Raw genomic sequence first — 20051 nt, 5'->3', positions numbered from 1 at the left:
ACTTTTCAAAATATAATTTTCTATCTTACCTCTTCATCCCATTTAATACCTGTACTAAATCCCATCAAAGTGAATATCATGGATGAACCTTATATGCTGAAGTTTAAATGTCAACACAAAGTTCCAAACCAGTAAGAAAATACTGCAAGTAGTAGTTCTCCAAATGGTTGTCTTTTCCATTTATTTGAACATTATACAGTGTGTACATACTTACAAAGCAGGCTCACCAAACATTTAAAATTGTGTTAAAATAAGTGATTGAACTTAGGAAGTTTCTTATCTAGGTGGCAGTACAGTCCAGTTCAGCAAAGGGAAAGCTGGCCCAACTGAAGCTACTTTTTGAAGGCACATTAAAAGATGGTGTAGAAGCATATTTTTTTTGATAAGTTATGGAAGGTTTTTTTTTGCTGGACCTTCTCCTATACCTTTAACAGAAAGGTAAAATGGAAAAAATGGGAAGAGGTGGGAGGCAGGGCCAGCTAGAAAACTGACACATCCTTGACAGAGGGTCAGTAGGGTTTATGTTAATCCCTTGAAGGATCAGCATTCAGCTAGCTAAGATGAGACTTTTTTCTTTTTCTACATCTTCTATTCCTTCCCCTTCTGTGCTTGCCCAGTAATTTCCCCCCCCTTAGCCAGGGCCTTATACAGGGAAAGAAAAAAAAAAAACTGGTGGTGCTCAAAACCCCTCCTTCCCCTCTCAACAGGGAAGGGAGCCTAATTGCTCCAGTCCAAGCAGCAGCACAAGGACAGGCAGTTTCCAGACTGCTTTGAGAAGGCCTGCTGCTATCATGTGCATAACACTTTGCAGCAGCCTGCTCAGCAACCACTGCAAGGGAGGGTATTCAGAAGCACTACACCGACTCCTGCTTCCTTTTCTCCAGGCCACCAGGGTTGAGTTCTGGAAGGCACACACCACAGCTGCAGTAAAGCTGCCAAGCAGCCTTATCCAGCATATGCCAGCAGTGGCCTCCCTTTCCTGCCAGGTTGGGTTGAGTGTAGCACTGAGCCTTGTTTAAAAAAAAAAAAAATCTGCTGAAAAAGGCAAAGAAGGGCCAGGTTAGGAAAAGAAAAAAAAGCAGCCAGGCCAGATGCCACATCTCTTCTCTTACACACACACACACACACACACACACACACACACACACACACACACACACACACACACACACACACACACACACACACACAGTTGAAATGTACATATTTTGTGGATTTAAAAAACATTGAGAATTACCTTCACAAGCCCTACTGTGAACCAAGCAAGTCCTGCATGGTATGGCATTCAAACAAATGCTTTTAGTCCAAGTCTATCCAGGTTTCCTTGGATGTAAATCCCACTAATTTCAAAGGAACCTGTGAGAGACTGTGGCTGCAATCCTAACCACACTTTCCTGAGAGTAAGCCCCACTGAACAAAATAGGACTTTGGAGCAGACCTGGTTAGGATTGTGCACTGTGTGTGCGGAGAATTACAGCCGTACTGAATAGATGTTTTGTCCAGACCGAACAAATCAAGAACCTGGAGTTTCATTCGGCATTGTAGCAATTCCCTTTAGGTCTTTATGATCTCCTGAAGTTAGGGTGGCTTGTTTGTTAAGCAGAGGAACTGGGAATATCAAAATACAAGCAGATATTTTTGCATTCCAGTCCTATCCTATAAATTGGTATGCCATCATAGCAGCACATATGATAGGGTAAAATAGTCTCTTCCACCAGCATTTTATCACAGTCTACTGTCCTAGTGGGACAAAATATTACTGTGCAAGCAACAGGGATAATGGAGGACTTCTGCCAATGCTTTGCATGGTGTGCTGTAGGTCCTTGATCAGCAGCTAGTTACTCTTGACAGCTACCTTAAAGAAATGGTGGACCTGTACCTTGACTTCAACCTCGACCGTCAACAAGCAAATCCTATTAATTATTATACTGCTTTTCAATGGGAAGCTCACAGAGCAGTTTACAGAGAAAAATCGAATAACTATTTACACCAGTGATACTTTCTCCAGACCTCTTCTGCCTTTAGACTGACAACCAGACGTAGGAGTGAGAAAGGTCTTTAGTACCTCACAAGGGGCCAGATTTGGCCTATGTTGCTGTCTCTGCATAGGCTGTTGGAGCTCACGAGAGCTGTGAAGGACTGCAACTAACCACCAAGATCGGTTTCTCCAGATCCACAGGATTTCAAGCACAACTCACTCCTAGGCTTTTATGCACACTTCCCCATTACTGCTGCCTCTAAATATTTTCAGAAGCTGCTGTCATCTTCTTATACTTACATATGAATGCATCTGTTTTGCCAAGACTAACTTCAAAGGATTCTATGAGTTCCAGAGAGGCAAGAGTGGTTTTATTTCTGATGTTTTCTCTCCCTGCATCTTCGACTGAAGGCAAGATAGTCCTGGGGATCCAACTCTTTTCATTGGTTTTTAACTCAGTTGACACTGCAAGACTTTGCACACAGTCACTGGTAGATGCTGTAGAAATACAATTTTCAGTCTCAAAACTGCTAGCAATGCTGCTAGAAAGGCGTTTATAGAACTCTTGACTAAGTAACAGTACAGCAATCCCTCCAACACAAAGCACCCTGAAAAACAAGAGAAAAGTCAAGCTTGCTTAGCATCACTTCAATATTACTATTTCTCATCCCTACAATACTTTTCAGTGTAAAGCACATTCTGCAACTCTTCATTTTTTTCCATGAGGCCTCAATTTTTGAAGATGAGTTACAATGAAAGATATCTGTGTGAATATATTTCCCAACTCTATATGGAAGCCAGGGCCCCATCCTATCCAACTTTCCAGCACCAATGCAGCTGCAAAGTAGCCAAGAGCAACGTTTGTTCCCTTATCTTGAGGAAGCCTTTGTGACTGCCCCCCACTGCAGGATACACTGCATGCCGCATTGGAATGGCTGCATCAGTGCTTGAAAGTTGGATAGGAGTGGGCCCTCAGTCACACTTAAAGATAAGGAAATATAGACTTAACTGTGCAAGTCTAACTTTATTTTTTTAACTTGCTGGTATTGAGTTGCTGCAACTTGCAGAGAGGCTAATGGATTTGTTCTCAAGGCCCCTAGGAGAAAGCCCTTGATGCACATTTTAGCCCACTTTATTACCAGTCTCAAGTGAGGTATCATCTAATCACACAAAGTCTTTCTGAACTTAGTTGGTGTTTTCTCTATTCCAGTTTGAAACTCACAGCTTCCATTTAGGGTCCAGTCCTATCCAACTTTCCAGCAGTGATGGAACTATGCCAACAGAGCATGCGCCACATCCTCCAGTGGGGGAGCAGTCATGTAGGCCTCTTCAAGGTAAGGAAACACTTGTTCCTTACATTGAGACTGCATAAGCACTGGAAAGTTGCATACGATTGGGCCCTGAGTCAGTAACATGACCATAATTAAATGGAATTATTTCTACCTAATCTTCAGTTTAGCACAGCTAATAATCTGGACTTGTACCCAAAGATAGTCATAAAAAAAAGCACCATGGAAATAAATGAGACAAGTTAGTGACTAACCTGAGTCCCCTTAACTTCAATAGGTAAAACACAATCCTATGCATGTTTATTCAGAAGTAAATCCTACCATTCAATGAACCTTACTCCTGGGAAAGTGTACATACAATTGCAGCCTTAATAATGATTAAGGGCCCAATCTTAAACAGTGCTGTAAGGCATGTCTGCAGCCCTCAGCACCGGGTTCAGCGCTGGTGCTAGCTCAATGCTGGCCGGCACTGGCGGACCGCTGCTGCTCTGCCGCTCTGCAGTCACCCAAACCACCAGGCAACAGAGAGGTAGGTGGGGGCGTGGGGGGAGGCGGCGTTCTGGGGAGAGGGTGGGAGGCGGGACTGGTGAAGATGCGCTCTCTGGGCCCTCAGCCTCCGTGTCGAACCAAGGCTCCTGATTCTACGCCAAACCTTAGGTCACTGTAGAATTGAGTAATGCCATTTTGGGGCTATTCGCCTTATCGGGGGGTGGGGGGGTGGGGAAGCAGACAAGAGTCCTCTTCTCCTGAGGAGCTGCTGGCGCTGCCCAAGTAGCACTCAGAATACACTGGCAGCCACTTTTGGCACCACTGCAGCCCTGTGCACCAGGCAGCTCAGGTTTGGGTTGTAAGTTTCTTGGGATATAGTCCATTACTTTTTGTTTAGCTTGGGGACTATTAGCCAGATTCCATTCATTCTTTTGCATTAAGTATCAGAGCACACATACCTTGAAATTTCTTGAAAAACATCTGGCAACAACTTCATGTCTTTCGTTATTTTGAACTTTTTCCCAAAGGGGATGTCTGCAAAAATGACATCAATGCTTCCTGAAGGCAACGGCAGTGCTACAGAGATATCAGACATTGAGGTTGGGCTTTGATTAAGATGCAAGTTCAGCATTTAACAGATCCCCTTGGAGTGACATGCATGAACATTCTTTTGTGTCTACAAAAAGAATCAATATACTCCAAACAGGGACTGACAGTTGACCACCCAGCATAATTATCTGACTCAAGTCAGAAATCAGGATACTGTTAATTACACAGGCTAACACACATTTTGCTTCCTTAAATGTTACACCAATTCCTGGGTATATTTGGGGTGCCGATTCAAAAAATGGCATCCATTTTGCCCTATCACGTCTAGTTTTGGAGACACAGCATAGCCTCTTTAGTGAATGGTTCAAGCAGTTTCCTCATGAGGAAGCCTACACCATGGCTTCCTCATGAGGAAGCTGCTTGAACCATTCACTAATGAGGCTATACTATATCTCCAAAACTAGACGTGATAGGGCAAAATGGATGCCATTTTTTGAATCGGCACTCCAAATTCATATGAAACCACCATAAAGTTTGGGAAAACTTTTCTGACTCTCAATTTTGTAGGCCTGTGTTATAGTACAGGAATCTAAAGCAGTATTTCTCAAATGGTGGGCTGCAAGCCAATTTCAGGTGGGTCCCCATTCATTTCAATATTTTATTATTAATATATTAGACTTGATGCTACCATTATATGTGACTTCATTTAGGGAAATGTTACAGATTTGTACTTTTAACAGGCTATATACTATGTATATGCTTTTAACAATGATAGTAAATGGGACTTCTGGGAAAGTGTGAGTATGATTGGAACCTAGGATTGTTAAAAAAATTTCCTGCTTCATGAGGTCACTTCCAGTCATGATATCATTTCCTGTCATGTGTCCTAACAGATTCTAAAAAGTGGGTCCCAGTTAATATACTCAGTATATTAACATATACTCAGAAATATGTAGCTCAGGCCAGAGCATATGTTTTGCATATAGAAAGTTCGTAGTTCAATCCCTGTCATCACCATTTACCAGGGCTTGGAAAGGCCCCCATCTGAAACTGGAGAGTCACTACCACTGAGCATACTGACCTAGAGAAGGATGAACACTTTGACTCAATAAAAGGCAGCTTTTTGTACACATTTCTACACATTCTGCCATAATTCAATTAAAAGTAGTCAACAAAAAAAATTCTTTGCTAGCTCCTATAACAAATGTAGATCAGGACTGCACAACATGAGGCCATGTATTACAGCCCATCCTAAGTGACTATATGCCCTGTTACACTCCCTTTCAGGTTCTCTAAAACAAGAACATTTGATCAGACACCAGACAGGCTGCAGTATATGACCTCTGGCACAGGGGCTGGCAACTGCACACTGTACAGCCTGATGTGCACCCATATTTTAGTTCTATGTTATCTGAAAATAATCAATAAATTTAGAACAAGGTGGCAGTTCATATCCAGAAATAAAGGTTTTTAATTATTACTTTTTAAATCATACACTACCAAAGATTTAGTACCAGGAAATGCATGATATGAAAGCTTTTGATGGGAGAAAACATTAGCTAAGATAGGTCAACAAGCACTGATGAGGCACAATCCCCATCTCCTTCAGTGAGGTTTGCAAAAAACACCAAGTTTTCAGGAATAGGGATTTTACATTACAAACACAAAAATAAACTATATCAAATTCTTGGAACCAATAATAGACACAATTCCTGTTTGAAAATTAACATTTTTAAAATCAGCCACACCAACAGAAAGAGTGCCAAACACAGTAATTTTATTATTTGAATATGAAATAGTTGCTATGTTGGGCTGGTCACAGACCACTGTTTATGAGAGTTGGAAGTGGTCTCAGCAAGCCATCACTTTTTGGTGACACTGTCACCTCTGGTTGAAAAGGTTTTGCATATCTTTGAACCAACACAAAATCAGGATTATATCCCAAAGTCTCCTTCCAAAAGCAGTACTTCCAATTGTGCAAGAGGGAAGGGTTGATTTTTTTTTTTTTTTTTTGCCAATCTCCTCTTCCTTCTGTAGCTCCCTGTATCCCCAAATATCTCCTCTTAGAGGTCCAGTACCCTCAGAAATAAAAGCTGGGAGGTGCAGAGGAAAGGAGATATGGGCACAAATTGTTCCTCTTTTCTTCTGCAATGTCCTTTATCCCCCCCAAAATTTGTTCCTGCAGATTGCCAGACTAAGAAGAGATTCAGGACGCACAGGGAACTACAGAAGGAAGGGGAGATCAGCAAAAATTGACCTTGACTTTTGTGCAATGGAGCTTCTGCTCCTAGAAGACCAGCTCAGGATACAACTCACTAGAAACATCTGATATGTACTTCACAAATGATACTGTTGCCAAGTTTTACCTGTCACAGATGCTTTCAGTAGTTCAATTTTGTCCATGAAACCAGCAGCTTTAATATTCAAATAGGCTCCTTCTAATTGTGAATCACTTATGTCAGTTCCCAAATAATGCACACTCTGAAATAGTTACATGGGGGTGGGGAACACAAGCAGTCAGTGGTAGCAGTCAGATAGTTTATTCTTCTTAAGCAAGTACCAATTGAAGAATTGCAGGCTACAGGAGTTAATGGTTTACAAGTTACGTTAAAAGAAAGTTTCTAGAGAGAAATTTAGGAGATGGGTTTTCACTACTGCTGCTGCATGCTTCAGGACCATTATTTAACAAATCTGGCTACAAGAGATTATAATGCCATCTAGTTCATACTTGTTATGAGCACTGGACTTACAGGCCATTCAGTTGCAGCTTCCAGAAGTATTGTTCCTAGACCACATGTGGGATCTAACACAAATGCACCAGGCTGTAAAGGAAAAAAAGAGAGAACACTACACCATCTGTAAAATCAAGACAAATTTAATGCCATCTGGTACAAAGGTGATCTGTATTCACCCTCTTGGAAGATCTGCCCATTCTTTAAGATCTTTTAAAGAGACTCTTTTGTGGGTTCCAGCTAAGCTCAGCTGACAGTAATTTGCAAGAGGCCCTTTTCAGTGGCAACCCCCAGAACATGGAACTCCCTTCAGGAGTATCTCTCCCTCCATTAGTGTCAACCATACATGGAGTATGGTTGACATCTACTCTGTCGATCTTTCAACATCAACTAAAGGTATTTTGTTTGTCTTTTCTAGCCTGTTGTAGTCTCTGCCAATGTATTGGGGTCCAGGAGTGTGTTCCAACTAGAAGAGCCTTCTCTTTGCCTTCAAAACAGCACAATTTCAGTCAAAACAAATGTGTGCAAGGAGGTTCATTCTCCCATCATGTATTATTTTTCTCCTGAAAACTGCCCTATGAAGTGTTTCCTGCTTTGGCTAATGCTGTGTGGCTAATGCTGTTTATTTTGAAGAGTTCCAAGAACACAGACAGAAAATAGTTTTTTGTGAGAAGGGTAATGAACAAAACAAACATTAAAGATACATTAAAATATAAAAAATACAAAGAATACTTCTAATAATGTAGTACAGGCGGAGTAAAATGTTTTAATTACTTATAGCTTTATATCTTAATAATCTAAATTTTCACCCATATATAGGTTAATTCTCCAACTTACTTTCTATTTTTCCACTTACTTTAATTTCACCAAGGGATGCCATAGACCATGCAATGGTAGAGCGCAACCCAGCAGTGTTGATATATGTTCTGCTTGCCAAAGGGAGTCTGTAAACAGACAGTAAGATAAAATAAGATTAATAATAAAATAAGATTTTAATTATTATTAATACTAATAATATTAAAAATAAAATAAGATTATTAATAATGTTGTGTGGTAGATTAGTTACAGAACCACTTTTCAGAGCGCAATACCATAGTCTCCTGAGACTGAAGGATGCCAGTGATGATGATGTGGTAGATTCAAATAGGATTTTTAAGAATCTGAATGTTTAGTAAACAAATATTTGCATTATATGCTATTCTTTTAAAAGTAAAAGCACTTAAAAGTTCTACCCCTAAACTGCAATGGTGTAGATGCACCTTCTTCAAAAAGATTTCAAAGGGTGTTCCAGTGTGAAATTGCTGAACTAGAGTTTATTAGCAAATTCTATTCTGTTCTATCTGGAATGAATCAGTATTTTACTTCCCCCCCCCCCAGTAGTCAGTCAGTCAATGGCTGATTTCAGACATATCACTAAATCACTGATCTGATCCTGGTTTGATATCCTGGTTAATTACGATTTGTACAATTATTTTCATTTATAAGTGCAGTATAGCATCATCAGTGTACATGACACTCCACATACAATAAAAAGGCAGATTCCTGCCTTAGGGCTTGCAATATAGATACAGACACAAGGGAGACAATAGAGATAGGGAAAGGGAATGGACGCAGGAGTAAACAGCATAAGCATATGCCGTTGTTTCAATTACATATATTTAGGCTTAATGATAGTAGGGAATAAGGACTTAAGTGTGGTACCAAAGGCATCATGAAAAAGGAGAGTCTTTCAGAAATTTATCTCCTGTCTCTCCATCATTAAAATGACATTCATGCTTACAACAATACAAAACAAAGAGTATTTTGAAAACCCAACACATTAATAAAATATGAAATAAAACAGGGGGCAGGGTGTAGAGACTATAGCAAATGGCCAAGAAGGAGAGAATGTGGCAACTGGGTGCAGGGGAGAATGCCTTGAAGGCATTGCCTTACTCCTTTCCCCAGGTCTGTTTCTATGCCAAGGTCAAAACCGGTATAATATTTATATAGAGCTTTTCAACAAAGTTGTTCACAAAGCAGTTTACATAGCAAAAAAAAAAAAAATTATAGAGAAAGACAGATAATCCTTTAAAGCCTTCCTCCTAATTACATGGAGAATCTCCCCAAAATCCAACCAACAGCATGCAGCCCAAGGGTCAAGGGGGACTGGGATAAGGCTCTGACAGTTTTCAACCAAACAAAGGCAGGTAAAGAATTAGAATGTGAAAGGGAATTTATTTAAACTACAAAGATGAGGGGAGTGGGGGTTGAATAATACAAGAATGATAGAATACAACACACAGACTTGGGAAATGGTCTGAGCATTAGCTATGCACAAGTGCTGATCTCAGTAAAAATATGAGTGAGTAATTAGAGGCAATCGTACAAGCAAAAATAATTTCCTCCTACATATAATCTCACTGTTCCATAATTGTATTTACCCCATGGTCGGCCTGAATTGATCTGATCCCCTGGAGGCAGGTGAGAGCTTGGCCACACAGACTGCATCAACCCTAGATTTCTTAAGGCCAAGCCCAAGGATGCAAAGGGTTGATGATGTCACTGGTTTGACTGGATAGTTCATGGTCATTTGGGGTTTCATTACCTGCTCTCCTAGCTGGGCTGGTGGGCATGGATGCCTAAGCAGCTATGCATGCAAATCACAGTAGCTGGCCTGACTTAGGGCACAAGCCTAACCTGGTCTACTCAGAAGTAAGTCCTATTTTGTTCAATGAGGCTTACTCTCAGGAAAGTGTGGTTAGGATTGCAGTCTAAGGCTATTGTCCTGGCTGGATTCAGATGAAGGAAATAGTGAATCCATAAAATGACCAGCTTGGTCATGTGGTCTTTTTGGCAAATGAGGCTGATTTCAAAGTGTGCCAGAGAAGTCCTTTCCTGCTGAACTTTACACTGAAGCTTTCCGTAATGGGAACAGATGGGGGGGGGGGAGCAAGAACAACTCAATAATCACAGAGGGAAAGAGGAGAAGGAGCTTCTTGCTATAGAAACATGGAATGAAGAATTAGATAAGTAGAAAGAGAACCTTTTGTTTAAACAAAATGAAGTGTGGTTTGTTAAGAACCACTAAGAAACTTCCAATAGTATGTAAAGGAAGGAGACAATGTGCACACACAAGGGTAACTGCAGAACTTTTTTGTAAGGCTAAACCATAGTTTACCACGGTTCACCATCTCTTTCGTTGTTAAATTAGCATAACAAAGAAAAATAGTGCCATCACAGTTGAATCAGTCCTACGTTCTTATCTTATATACACTCTGTGCAGAAATGTTGGGCTCTGTTGGGCTCTGTGCAGAAATGTTACAGATCCATTTATAGCCCTTGAATAGTATGACTTTTTGTGCATATATACATATCTGCCAATTGAGAAGAACACTTCATGGATCTGACAAAGTTTAGATCTAGTTTATGAAAGATTTAATGAAACAATAAAATTTAATGACCTTTAGGACTCCTTATTTTTACTACAAATGACTATCAGTTTTCCTTCTGAAACTCACTACAATTCAGTGTCGTATTAGAATGTGAATAATGATTTTTAAAAATGAAGTCACTACCTGAAAACAGGGATCCCGATCACAAAGCAAATATCATTTAGATGCACAAAGATCTGTAAGATAATGAAAACTTACATTAACAAGTAATTTAAATTTTCTGCATATTTTAGCCAATTTAAATTAAAAAATTACTTTTTTCAATGACATTTTCCTTCTTAAAAATTGTTTTAAAGTAGTAAGCAATCTGATCCTCAAACACATTGAAGGGCTGTACATATGATGGACGTGCATTTACTAAGGAGCAATGCAATCCCTGAATTTGTACAGACATTGCACCCAGCATACCCATGCAGATCTGTAGTCCTATCCAGATCTTCCTTTATCAGTGCAAACAAGTATACTAAGACATGCTTTTGTCAAGAAAACAGCTCAAAGGTTTGAGAGCTGGCAGGAACTTGCTACTAGCAATCAGCTGCAAGCCTTTTACACTGCTTGTTGCCAAAAGGAAAAAAAAACAGCCAAGATATATACCCTCCCTGCAGCAAATCAACAATGGAAGACTAGCACAGATGACTGCTAGAAAGATCAGAAGACTGGGCTCTGAATCTTTCAAGGAAAAAAAGCACATTACCATTTGTACAGAATATCAGTTTCTCACCCACTGTTCTAAATGTTCAAAATTTACCCATTCTAAAAATCTAATTCAGACTCTGATATTCAATATTATTGCAATGCTTTCCTTTGCTTTTGCAGTCTATTTGTCTCAAAGGTTGTCTATTCTCTCCATTAACTCTTCTGCTCATTTAATTTTCCTCTTTTCATGCTTTATCATCTTATGTTTCTCCTCATTGATTTCCTTTATCAAATTTGTTCCAAACTGAGCTTAAATATCTTTGGCTACCTTTCAGATCTCTTTATTCTTTTGCCCCTCTGATCCACTTTCATTGCCTTCTCTCGGTTCTCCTCGGTCTCTCTGTTCATCCAGTATGAATTTTCTCACTGAATGTCTGCTCCATTGTGCTTTTTTCCTCCTGCATGCTGTCTCTTCTGCCTCATTGCTTCTTATAATAACCCTTTAGATATTCAGCTGGCCTCCTCATTGTCCTACTTTCAGAAACAACTAAAGACTCACCTCTGTTCTCACATTTTCTTTTCGAAGTTATGTTTCACTGGTCTTCAAGCAGTAGGCTGAAGCTGACAATGGGGAGGGGGCTTGAACCAATCATACCACCCATTTTATTTGTATTTCTTTTTAAAAGGTAGAGAGAAGCAGAGGAAAAAGAGGTGACCAGATGCAAATTCACTCACAGCGTAATCCTATGTAACTTGCTGCTCAGAAGGGTGCACTTTGCACTTTTGTTTTGCACTCAGAAGGGTGCAAAACAGGGGAGTTTTGGGCCCTGGAGGGCATTTGTTCACTTGGCCCAGGGTAAATCTATGCCTACCTGCTGAGCCTTACTTGAATCTGTACCATCCATTTCACGGGGCAAGTACATATGTACCTGGATTGGAGGACTGAGGCCGGAAAGAGGAATAATATATCAGCGGAGCAGATGCCAGCTTCCTGGCCTCTATACATCCTCCTTCCTGCTCTCATCTCTGCCCCATTCCTCTTCCTTCCCCTTCCCCTCCCCATGTTGACCTACCAGCACAGACAGGGGTCCTCCAGCTGTTGGTGCATTGATCCAGCCACTTGCACTGGTGGCTAGGCTGCACTGAATGGCATGTCATGTTTTGCAACAGCCGTAAAGGGTCTTATGCCACCAGAATTTATTTATATATATCCGCTTTTCCCATGCTGAAGCAAATGTCCAGAGCAGCTTACCAAGCTTTATAATCAAGTACAAAGTATCACAACAAGTAAAAAACTTCAAACAAGGCATTAAAATATTAATTTTAACATCGCATGGTGAAAAACAATATCAAAGCAGAGCAAAAAAGTATAAGAGGAAAAAGAGAGAAGAACTCATTGAGTCATCAGTGAGTCTAGGGAGATAGTCAAGTCACCACAGTATACCAGAGACACAGAGGGCATAAGTTTTGTTCCAATGGCGTAAGACTTTAAAAGGATTGAGCTGTCTCTCCCATACATTCTTGGGACATATCACCACTAGCAACCCTAATAGCTAGAGGGGTGCTTTTCAGTTTGTTTGTTTTTTGCAGGTTTTGTTTTTTGACAAAAATGAGAGGTGCAGAAAGCAGTGTTATGTGTTTTGATTCCAAGCATGCATTTTTATAAATTATAATTGTTTAAAAGTGTATTAGGTAAGCAATATATGTGGAATAGTGTCAGCAGATGTAGCCACATGCATGTAGATGTGTTACAGAATACATTACAGGTATTAAAGGTTTTATTGTTTTGCAGATTTTGGTTTTGTTTTTTTTTTTTAACAAAAATGAGAAGGGCAGAAAGCAGTGCTATGTGTTTTTATTTCATCTTCATTTTAAAAAAACCCATCTCTACTAATAGCAGAACTGTCTGCCACTGACCATGCAATCTTAGTGACCCCAATTACGATAGTACTTGTCACTGTTGGCTTCTGTTCTATAAAGAAAATGCCAGCAGCATCTAAGAGTTTTGTTCTTGAGAGAACACAGCACAGAGAGAAGCACATGCATTTCTGTCTCTCCAACTCCCAGAGTATGTCGGACAAGGACAGGGACACATCTCATTCTATATGACAGCCTGGACCAGCAGCATACTGTTTTAGAATACTAGTTCTAGAATACTGTTCTTGTTTTTATATAATTTTGCTTCTGACTGGCTCTGGCAAACCTTAGAAGAATTAGACGCTCTATAGATTTATACATATGGGAAAATAAGTTTGCAGAAACTTTCTCAAGTATCACATACAATCTACCTAATTTTTTTGCTCCTGGTGATGAGCCCTAGGCCAGGCTCCCTAGAATCCAGTAAAGAGTACCCTTTCCTACTTTTGGTCTCCCTGTGTAAGACCCAACACAGATACTACCTACCTAGTATGCTTAAGGGGAAGCTCTGAGAAAAGTAATGACCAAGTCTCCTGCTGTTTCAGTTAGTAAGTTTTTTTATTACCTCTATATTAGGATTTCTCAAATCTGCTTTCCATCCCAAGTGCTTCATAAGAGTGATTCCAATTATTCTTCCCATCTCCTGAAAATACAAATCAGCTATGAGTGACAGTTGTTAGGCAGTTGGCTGAACGTTCAAACGCGAAAAGGCTGAAGAAGAAAAAAAAACTACTCTGGAAGCTACAAAATTTCCAAGTCAGAACTATACCTCTTACAGCCTGATCCTATGCACTTTGAAGTAAATCCTTCTGTTTACTTCCAACTGTGAGCTCAGGACTGACACCTTCAAATGACTTTGTTCAGAACTACCTGGATGTTTCCAATGTGAGGCAAGTAATTATTTCATGAAACGTTATTTCCCAAACTGAACACATTTTCGAAAAGAGTTCTATAATAAAATTAATTGCTTGTTCCTTCTGCTTTTCAGTATATAATGATTGCTCTTTTCTAGAACATTATTTTTTGCTTGACAACCTGAAAATTGAAGTCCTGAAATTTAACTGGACCATTGACAAGCAAGAAAAATTCCACTCTCCCTGCATCAGCCAATGAATAAGAATTCCAAAAAGATGGTACAGAAGACAGAAGTCTTTAAAACCCATTTTGCTCATAGCTATGTTATTTAGAAAGCAAAATGCTAATGAATTCTGTACAACCTTCTCAAGCAGAGCTATTTTTTCCTTACATATTAAGTCCCTATATAATTTCGTACACTTCATGATTACTCGTTATGCATAAAGAAGAAATAAGATTCTCTTCTCAACAGCCAACACAATCAACTGGATTGGTGGCACACAAACAGAAACAGTTGACTATTTTGCTACAGCCAGTACAATTGCCAGTGCAATTAAAGTGGTAGCACACAACTGGTATGTACTGTAGATAATATTTAATGCAAACTAGAGTAATGTCTTTATCACCAATGCCCCAGTAGTTCCAGTCCATATTTCTGGTCATAATATTTAATCAAACAGTTGGTTAGATTAATTGATTAAAAATATTTCAACTTGAAAAGTTTCCCCAATTAACTGAGCAGCAGTTCTTTTTAATGGTTATTTTTAAAAATTAGTACAATGAAACTCTCATTTAACAGACTAATGGAAGAAATGTCTGTTAAATCTGAATGCATTTATGGTAATGTGCATGCTGCATGTCAGTACACAGGCAAAACACATATGATTAGTTTTTAAAGAAGCAGAGAACACCTGTTATTTCTAAAGCCTGTTAAACAGAAGATTCACTGTACTTGCAAAAATTGCCAATGACAACAGCACCATCTCACACACATGTTCCTTCACACACACAGGAGTAAATATATGGACATCCTTGGGGGCAAAAGAGAGGGCAAGGATGAAGGAAGTAGTTAGCTTGTCCAAGGCTGATTGGGCACAGGGAAAGCCAAGATTTTGCTAGGCTCAGAAGAGCATTAATACTGAATGAGAAAAAGAGACGTGACTCCAACAGCAGAACAACAAAACACAGCCACCTTTTATCACTACCAAGCAGGAAAAGGAGGGAGGGGACAGTTAAAGCTGAGCCTGGTCAAGGCCCCCTGCCAGCTGCCTTCTAATCTGTTTAAAAAGTAAACATAGAAAAAAAAATCTTATAGTCTAAATCTCTACAATTTAATGATTATGTTGCTAAAAATTAAAATCAAGGAACAGTCATATGATAGCACCTTCTGTGTTGTAATTGTTTTGGCCAAGAGTCATATCTTTGCCCACCTGCAAGCCTTTGGAATTACCAGGTTTTGCAAGTTACAGATATCAAAAGTTATGGATGGCTGTGTTGGCACTTCCATGTTAATGCAACACAGTATGTCCTTTGGTGGTGGCTTTTGTGCAGGTGTGACAGAACTGGGCCAGCAAGAACTAGATGTTTCAACTTTATTTTGACATATGTACAGACCCCTGAAACTATGCTTCAATGTATAGTGTATTTGTTAAACTTCTTTTTTCCATTCCAGGCAACTGGCATGCCTGAATTCCACACTCATTTACAACATCAAATCTCATTCGCATATCAGTGTTGAAGAAAGTGTAAGACAATATACAATTTAACAGGAAGAAACTACCATTCGTTGTTAAAGGGAAATCCATCTCTGTTTTACACTGTTACAAAAGCACATGAGAAGCAAAACAGCTACAGAAAAAAGAAGGGATAAGTTACATAGGAAAAGATGAAATTAGTCCTGAGCGCATTCGGAAATGCTTTCTAGTTATAAGAGAAATTGTGCAATGAAACTGTCTACAGACCAAGATTCCTACCAGGCAAGAAACATTATAAAACTGGTTAGATATCCCTGGCTCACTTAATTCATACCTTTGTTTACCAAGTGTTACAGTTCTATTTTCATACATTTAATATTCTTGTTTTAAAATTTTTGATTTTATTACATACCTGTGCAGTAAATATTTTGGCAAGTGCTCCACTACAGCGGCAAGATACTCTGAAGCTGAAACTACTGCTGCTTTCAACAGGTATCTTTTGAACAGTTTCATGATTCTCTTTAAGAAATGGTTTGCTCCCTGATGAGAAATGGTCTTTATTATCTTTCAGTGTGTCACATCTCTCTTGGTCTTCTATTTGAGTTTCAGCAGAAAAAGTCTCAAACACTTGTTCTCTCTTCTGTCTTTTATTTTTGGCAGTTTCTTCTTCTAATTTCCGTTTCTGCAAATCCGGATATTCATGACACACATTTTCTTGTTTTACCTGATGGTGGAGACTTCTCCAAAGGGTAATAATATCAAGCCAACACTTGGGATTCTCATTGACAAGTTTCTGAATATCATGGATTACTTTTCCTAAAATAAAGGGTCTCAACTTAGTAAGCGTTTAACACATACTCTTTACTTTTAATACTGCATAACAATAAATTGTATATATTTTTTAATACTGTAATTCAGCGCTTCTCAAGATTTGTCCCCCACTTTACCACTTCACAATAGGTGGTTTGAAGTAGTACAGCAAATTACCACCTATTTGAATACCACCAGAAGTAATTGGCAATGACATAATTGCCAGTTACTTCTGGGCTGGGAGTCCAGATGCGACAAAACGAATGCCAGTACACAGGCTGCAGGGTGCACAGGAGGGCATTTTCCAGCACAGAAAAACACGCAACGGAGCTCTGCCTGTTGAGCCAAACCTGCTGCCGCTGTTTGTTTTGTCACATTCCTGGTCTTGCTACTAGGCGGCAGCTGTCCAGGGGATCCTGAGAATACCATCAGACACCACTTCAAGTACCACTGGTTGAGAAACACTGTTATAATTAATTTCATGCTATGTTTCCACATCTAACTATAAACTCATAGGAAAAATAAATGCAACTTTCACCCAAGGTTCGTGTCTCCCTCCACAACATATCCCCCTCCAGATTTTGCCTAGCAAGCTATCTTCTTTCTTTCCCAGACCTGAAAAATCTGATAGCACTGCCAGGGCTTAAGCTAAGACTAGGGCAAGGAAAAATCCATTATGGGTTACAAGCCATGATGTGTATGTGCAACCTCCTGATTTTAGAAGTGGGCTATGTCAGAATGCCAATGCAAGGGAGGGCACCAGGATGCAGGTCTCTTGTTATCTGGTGTGCTCCCTGGGGCATTTGGTGGGCCACTGTGAGATACAGGAAGCTGGACTATGTGGGCCTATGGCCTGATCCAGTGGGGCTGTTCTTATGTTTATGCTGTATAATCTTAAAATCTCCTGTTCAAGCAAACCTACCAAGCAAGCTTGTGTCGCAATCCTATGCACTTACTTGGAAGTATGTCCTGCAGATATCAGTGCCACTTACTTCTGATTAATCATGGCTAGGATTGTGCTGTTATTTGAAATAGTTTCTAAGTATTAACAATTCCTGTTGGGCTGGGTATTCTGCTATCTTAATTAATCTAATGGCTTTAATAGGCTGATTCAAAATATCCAAACGGGAGAGCACTTCTTAAAAACTCAGCTATGTAGACAAACTGGTGGGAATGACAAGATACTGGAGCTCACACTCCCTGATGTTCAAACTCAGCCCCCAGAATCTCCAAGTCTGCACAGGGGTTTTGCAAGTAAATCTGCAGAGATCCAAGATCCTATCCCATGAAGTAGCAAAAATATTTATACAACAGACTAAATGAGTAAGAAGGGCAGGAAGGGGAGTTTGCAGTTTGCTAGACCTTCCATGCAATGCTTATCTGAAAAGTGACAAGGAGGCAAGGAAAAGCAAGGACTTGCTATGATAGGCCCCTTGCATTGCTCCTACTTGTAAAATTAGTACCTTTTCTTTCTTCCATGGGTCTCAGAGAAGTATTTTCATGTCACCCAGTTAGATAGGTGAAGCCAAGAGACAGTTACTCTAGAGTAGCCCACCCAACCCAAAATGTGCTTCATAATCTGACTTAACCACATCAAAACCAAAAACTGCTCCGCACTGGCTCTTTTAACAGAGAGAGAGCTGATGAATTTAACTTAATTCCTCCCACCATGTTAAGCTAATAGGAAAAAAAAAAACTTGCAGTGGCCAGCTAACAGGACTAGTTAACACAAAGGTTAACACAAAGGTTGATATGCTAACCTGCAGTTAACATGTCACACGTAACAGTTACCTTTATTTCTCGATATGGAAACTGGAGGATATTTATTCAACAGCAAAAAGAGTCGTTCAGCAGACTTCAGCTTCCTCAACATACTCAGCTCAGCACTGGTGGTGAAGAAGACTTTTCCCAATATGTATTCCACCTTGACAAATAATGTACATTGATGACATAATAAATCTGAAAAATATTTTCCAGAATTGTTTCAATGGCACCACACTGTACTGATACACAGCTTCCTATTAAGCACTTCCTGCTTAATGACATCATTTCTGGTTCCCAGCAGGCATCATGAATGCTATTTGGCCCACTGTATGAAATGAGTTTGATACCCCTTGGTTAGAGCCAGGATTAACATAACTTTCACTAAGTGCTTTTCCTGTCTTCATGTGGTTTTTTAAGGTTGCTTAAACGCAACTGCGCATGGCTATTTTCACCATGTTTGTTTTTCTACTCAGCTGACAGGGCTCCTCCCCAAACTCAGTCACATTTGACTCATGATTGATCTAGGGAACATGGAAATGTGTGATGCATGCATGCTCCAGTCAGGGATGTGTGGTGTGTGGGGAGGCAGGGGAGGCAGAGCCTCCCCACTACAGTTCATCAAAAAGCACCACTGCCATGTGAGGCACTCAACCACTTGCAACCCATGTTTTAAGTGGCTGCCCTGTGCCACACACAGAGTGCATGGGTTGTGAGTGCTTCAGCACCTCACATGGCAGTGATGCTTGTGGAAGAACTCCAGTGGAGAGGCTCTGCCTCAACTGCCTCCCCACCCACTGCACTTCATGAAGACCTCCATAAAACAGCAGAAATAGACAGAGTCAAGGCTTGGAATTTCCCACCTGATAACAACTCCATGTTCTGAACACCCAAATGCATTTTCAAGGGGGAAACAGTCAAAGCACAAAGCCTGCCAGAAAAATTCCTATGCAAGAACTGCACCTTTATCCTCTATTCCAGTTAAGACTTGTATCCTATACCCACCTATATGGGACTTAGGGCCCAATCCTATCCAAATTTCTAGCTCTGGTGCAGCAGTGCCTATGGGGCTTGAGCTGCGCCTCAGGGCACTCACTGAGGCTTCCTCAAAGTAAGGGACCATGAGCTCCCTTACCTGGGGGCTGCACTGCAGCTACACTGGTGCTGGAATGTTGGACAGGATCGGGCCCTTACAGCCCAGTCCCATGCATGTCTACTCAGAAGCCAGGCCCATTACAGTCAGTGGGGGCTTACTCCCAGGTAAGTATGGATAGGACAGCAGCCTAAGTGAGATGGAAATCCCAGGACCTGACTTACTCCTTAGTAAATAGTAGTAGTAAGTAGTACGCACTGCCACTTACTACAGGGCCTCACTGTGGAAGCCTCCCACAAGGGCAGAGGCGCTCACCTGTGTGGCCTCCAGCCGCGCCTGCACCTCCTTCACCAGGAAGGGCTCCAGGCCGCGGCCCGCGGTGCAGAAGTAACGGACGGAGGGCGCCACCTTTCCCGGGCCGCCTGCAGCCATCGCCTTCCCGCTCCTGTGAGGAGGGGCTCCGTCCTGGCCCCGCCCCCTCCAAGATGCCTCGCACGCCATTCGCCCAGGCACGACGTCGGGGCGGGGCGGGCGCATGGTCTGCCCCCTGAGCTCGGCTCGTCTCGTCTCCGTCGCGGCTGGGGAAAGGCGCTATCTTCAGGGGCTCGTTGCTCATCCTGCCTCCTCGCAGGGAAGCTGGTGCTGAGCAGCCCCGCAGCACCTTCCTCCCTGCAGTGCGAGTCTCGAAGCAGGCTTACTTGGAAGGCAGCCCCATTTAGTTCCGCAGGACTTACTCCTGTGTAAGTGTGCCTTTGTAACAGCCCACTCCTAGGCATGGCTACTCAGAAGTAAGTCCCATTAGTGTCAATGGGGC

The 20051-nt window shown here is 40.9% G+C and overlaps 1 protein-coding gene across 3 annotated transcripts; it reads right to left on the bottom strand.

The window, feature by feature from the left end:
• Positions 1 to 1162: 1162 nt before the first annotated feature.
• Positions 1163 to 19688, bottom strand: THUMPD2 (THUMP domain containing 2). Of its 3 annotated transcripts, none has more exons than XM_066611866.1 (10): positions 19553 to 19688; positions 18175 to 18307; positions 15986 to 16389; positions 13590 to 13667; positions 10595 to 10647; positions 7894 to 7981; positions 7056 to 7127; positions 6672 to 6786; positions 4215 to 4332; positions 1163 to 2586 (listed from the first exon to the last, which is right to left on the bottom strand). In XM_066611866.1, exons 1-10 carry the CDS (start codon positions 19667 to 19669, stop codon positions 2238 to 2240), a joined length of 1527 nt encoding a protein of 508 aa, XP_066467963.1. In that variant the 5' UTR covers positions 19670 to 19688; the 3' UTR covers positions 1163 to 2237. The 3 variants fall into 3 exon arrangements, with proteins under 3 accessions (XP_066467963.1, XP_066467964.1, XP_066467965.1); XM_066611867.1 differs by having other exon boundaries at positions 4215 to 4290; XM_066611868.1 differs by lacking the exon at positions 13590 to 13667.
• Positions 19689 to 20051: the final 363 nt, after the last annotated feature.

Source organism: Tiliqua scincoides, chromosome 1, assembly GCF_035046505.1.
Source record: "Tiliqua scincoides isolate rTilSci1 chromosome 1, rTilSci1.hap2, whole genome shotgun sequence".
Taxonomy (NCBI): domain Eukaryota; kingdom Metazoa; phylum Chordata; class Lepidosauria; order Squamata; family Scincidae; genus Tiliqua; species Tiliqua scincoides.
The sequence above is the reverse complement of the archived record's forward strand: the minus strand, read 5'-3'. Positions and strand labels throughout refer to the sequence as shown.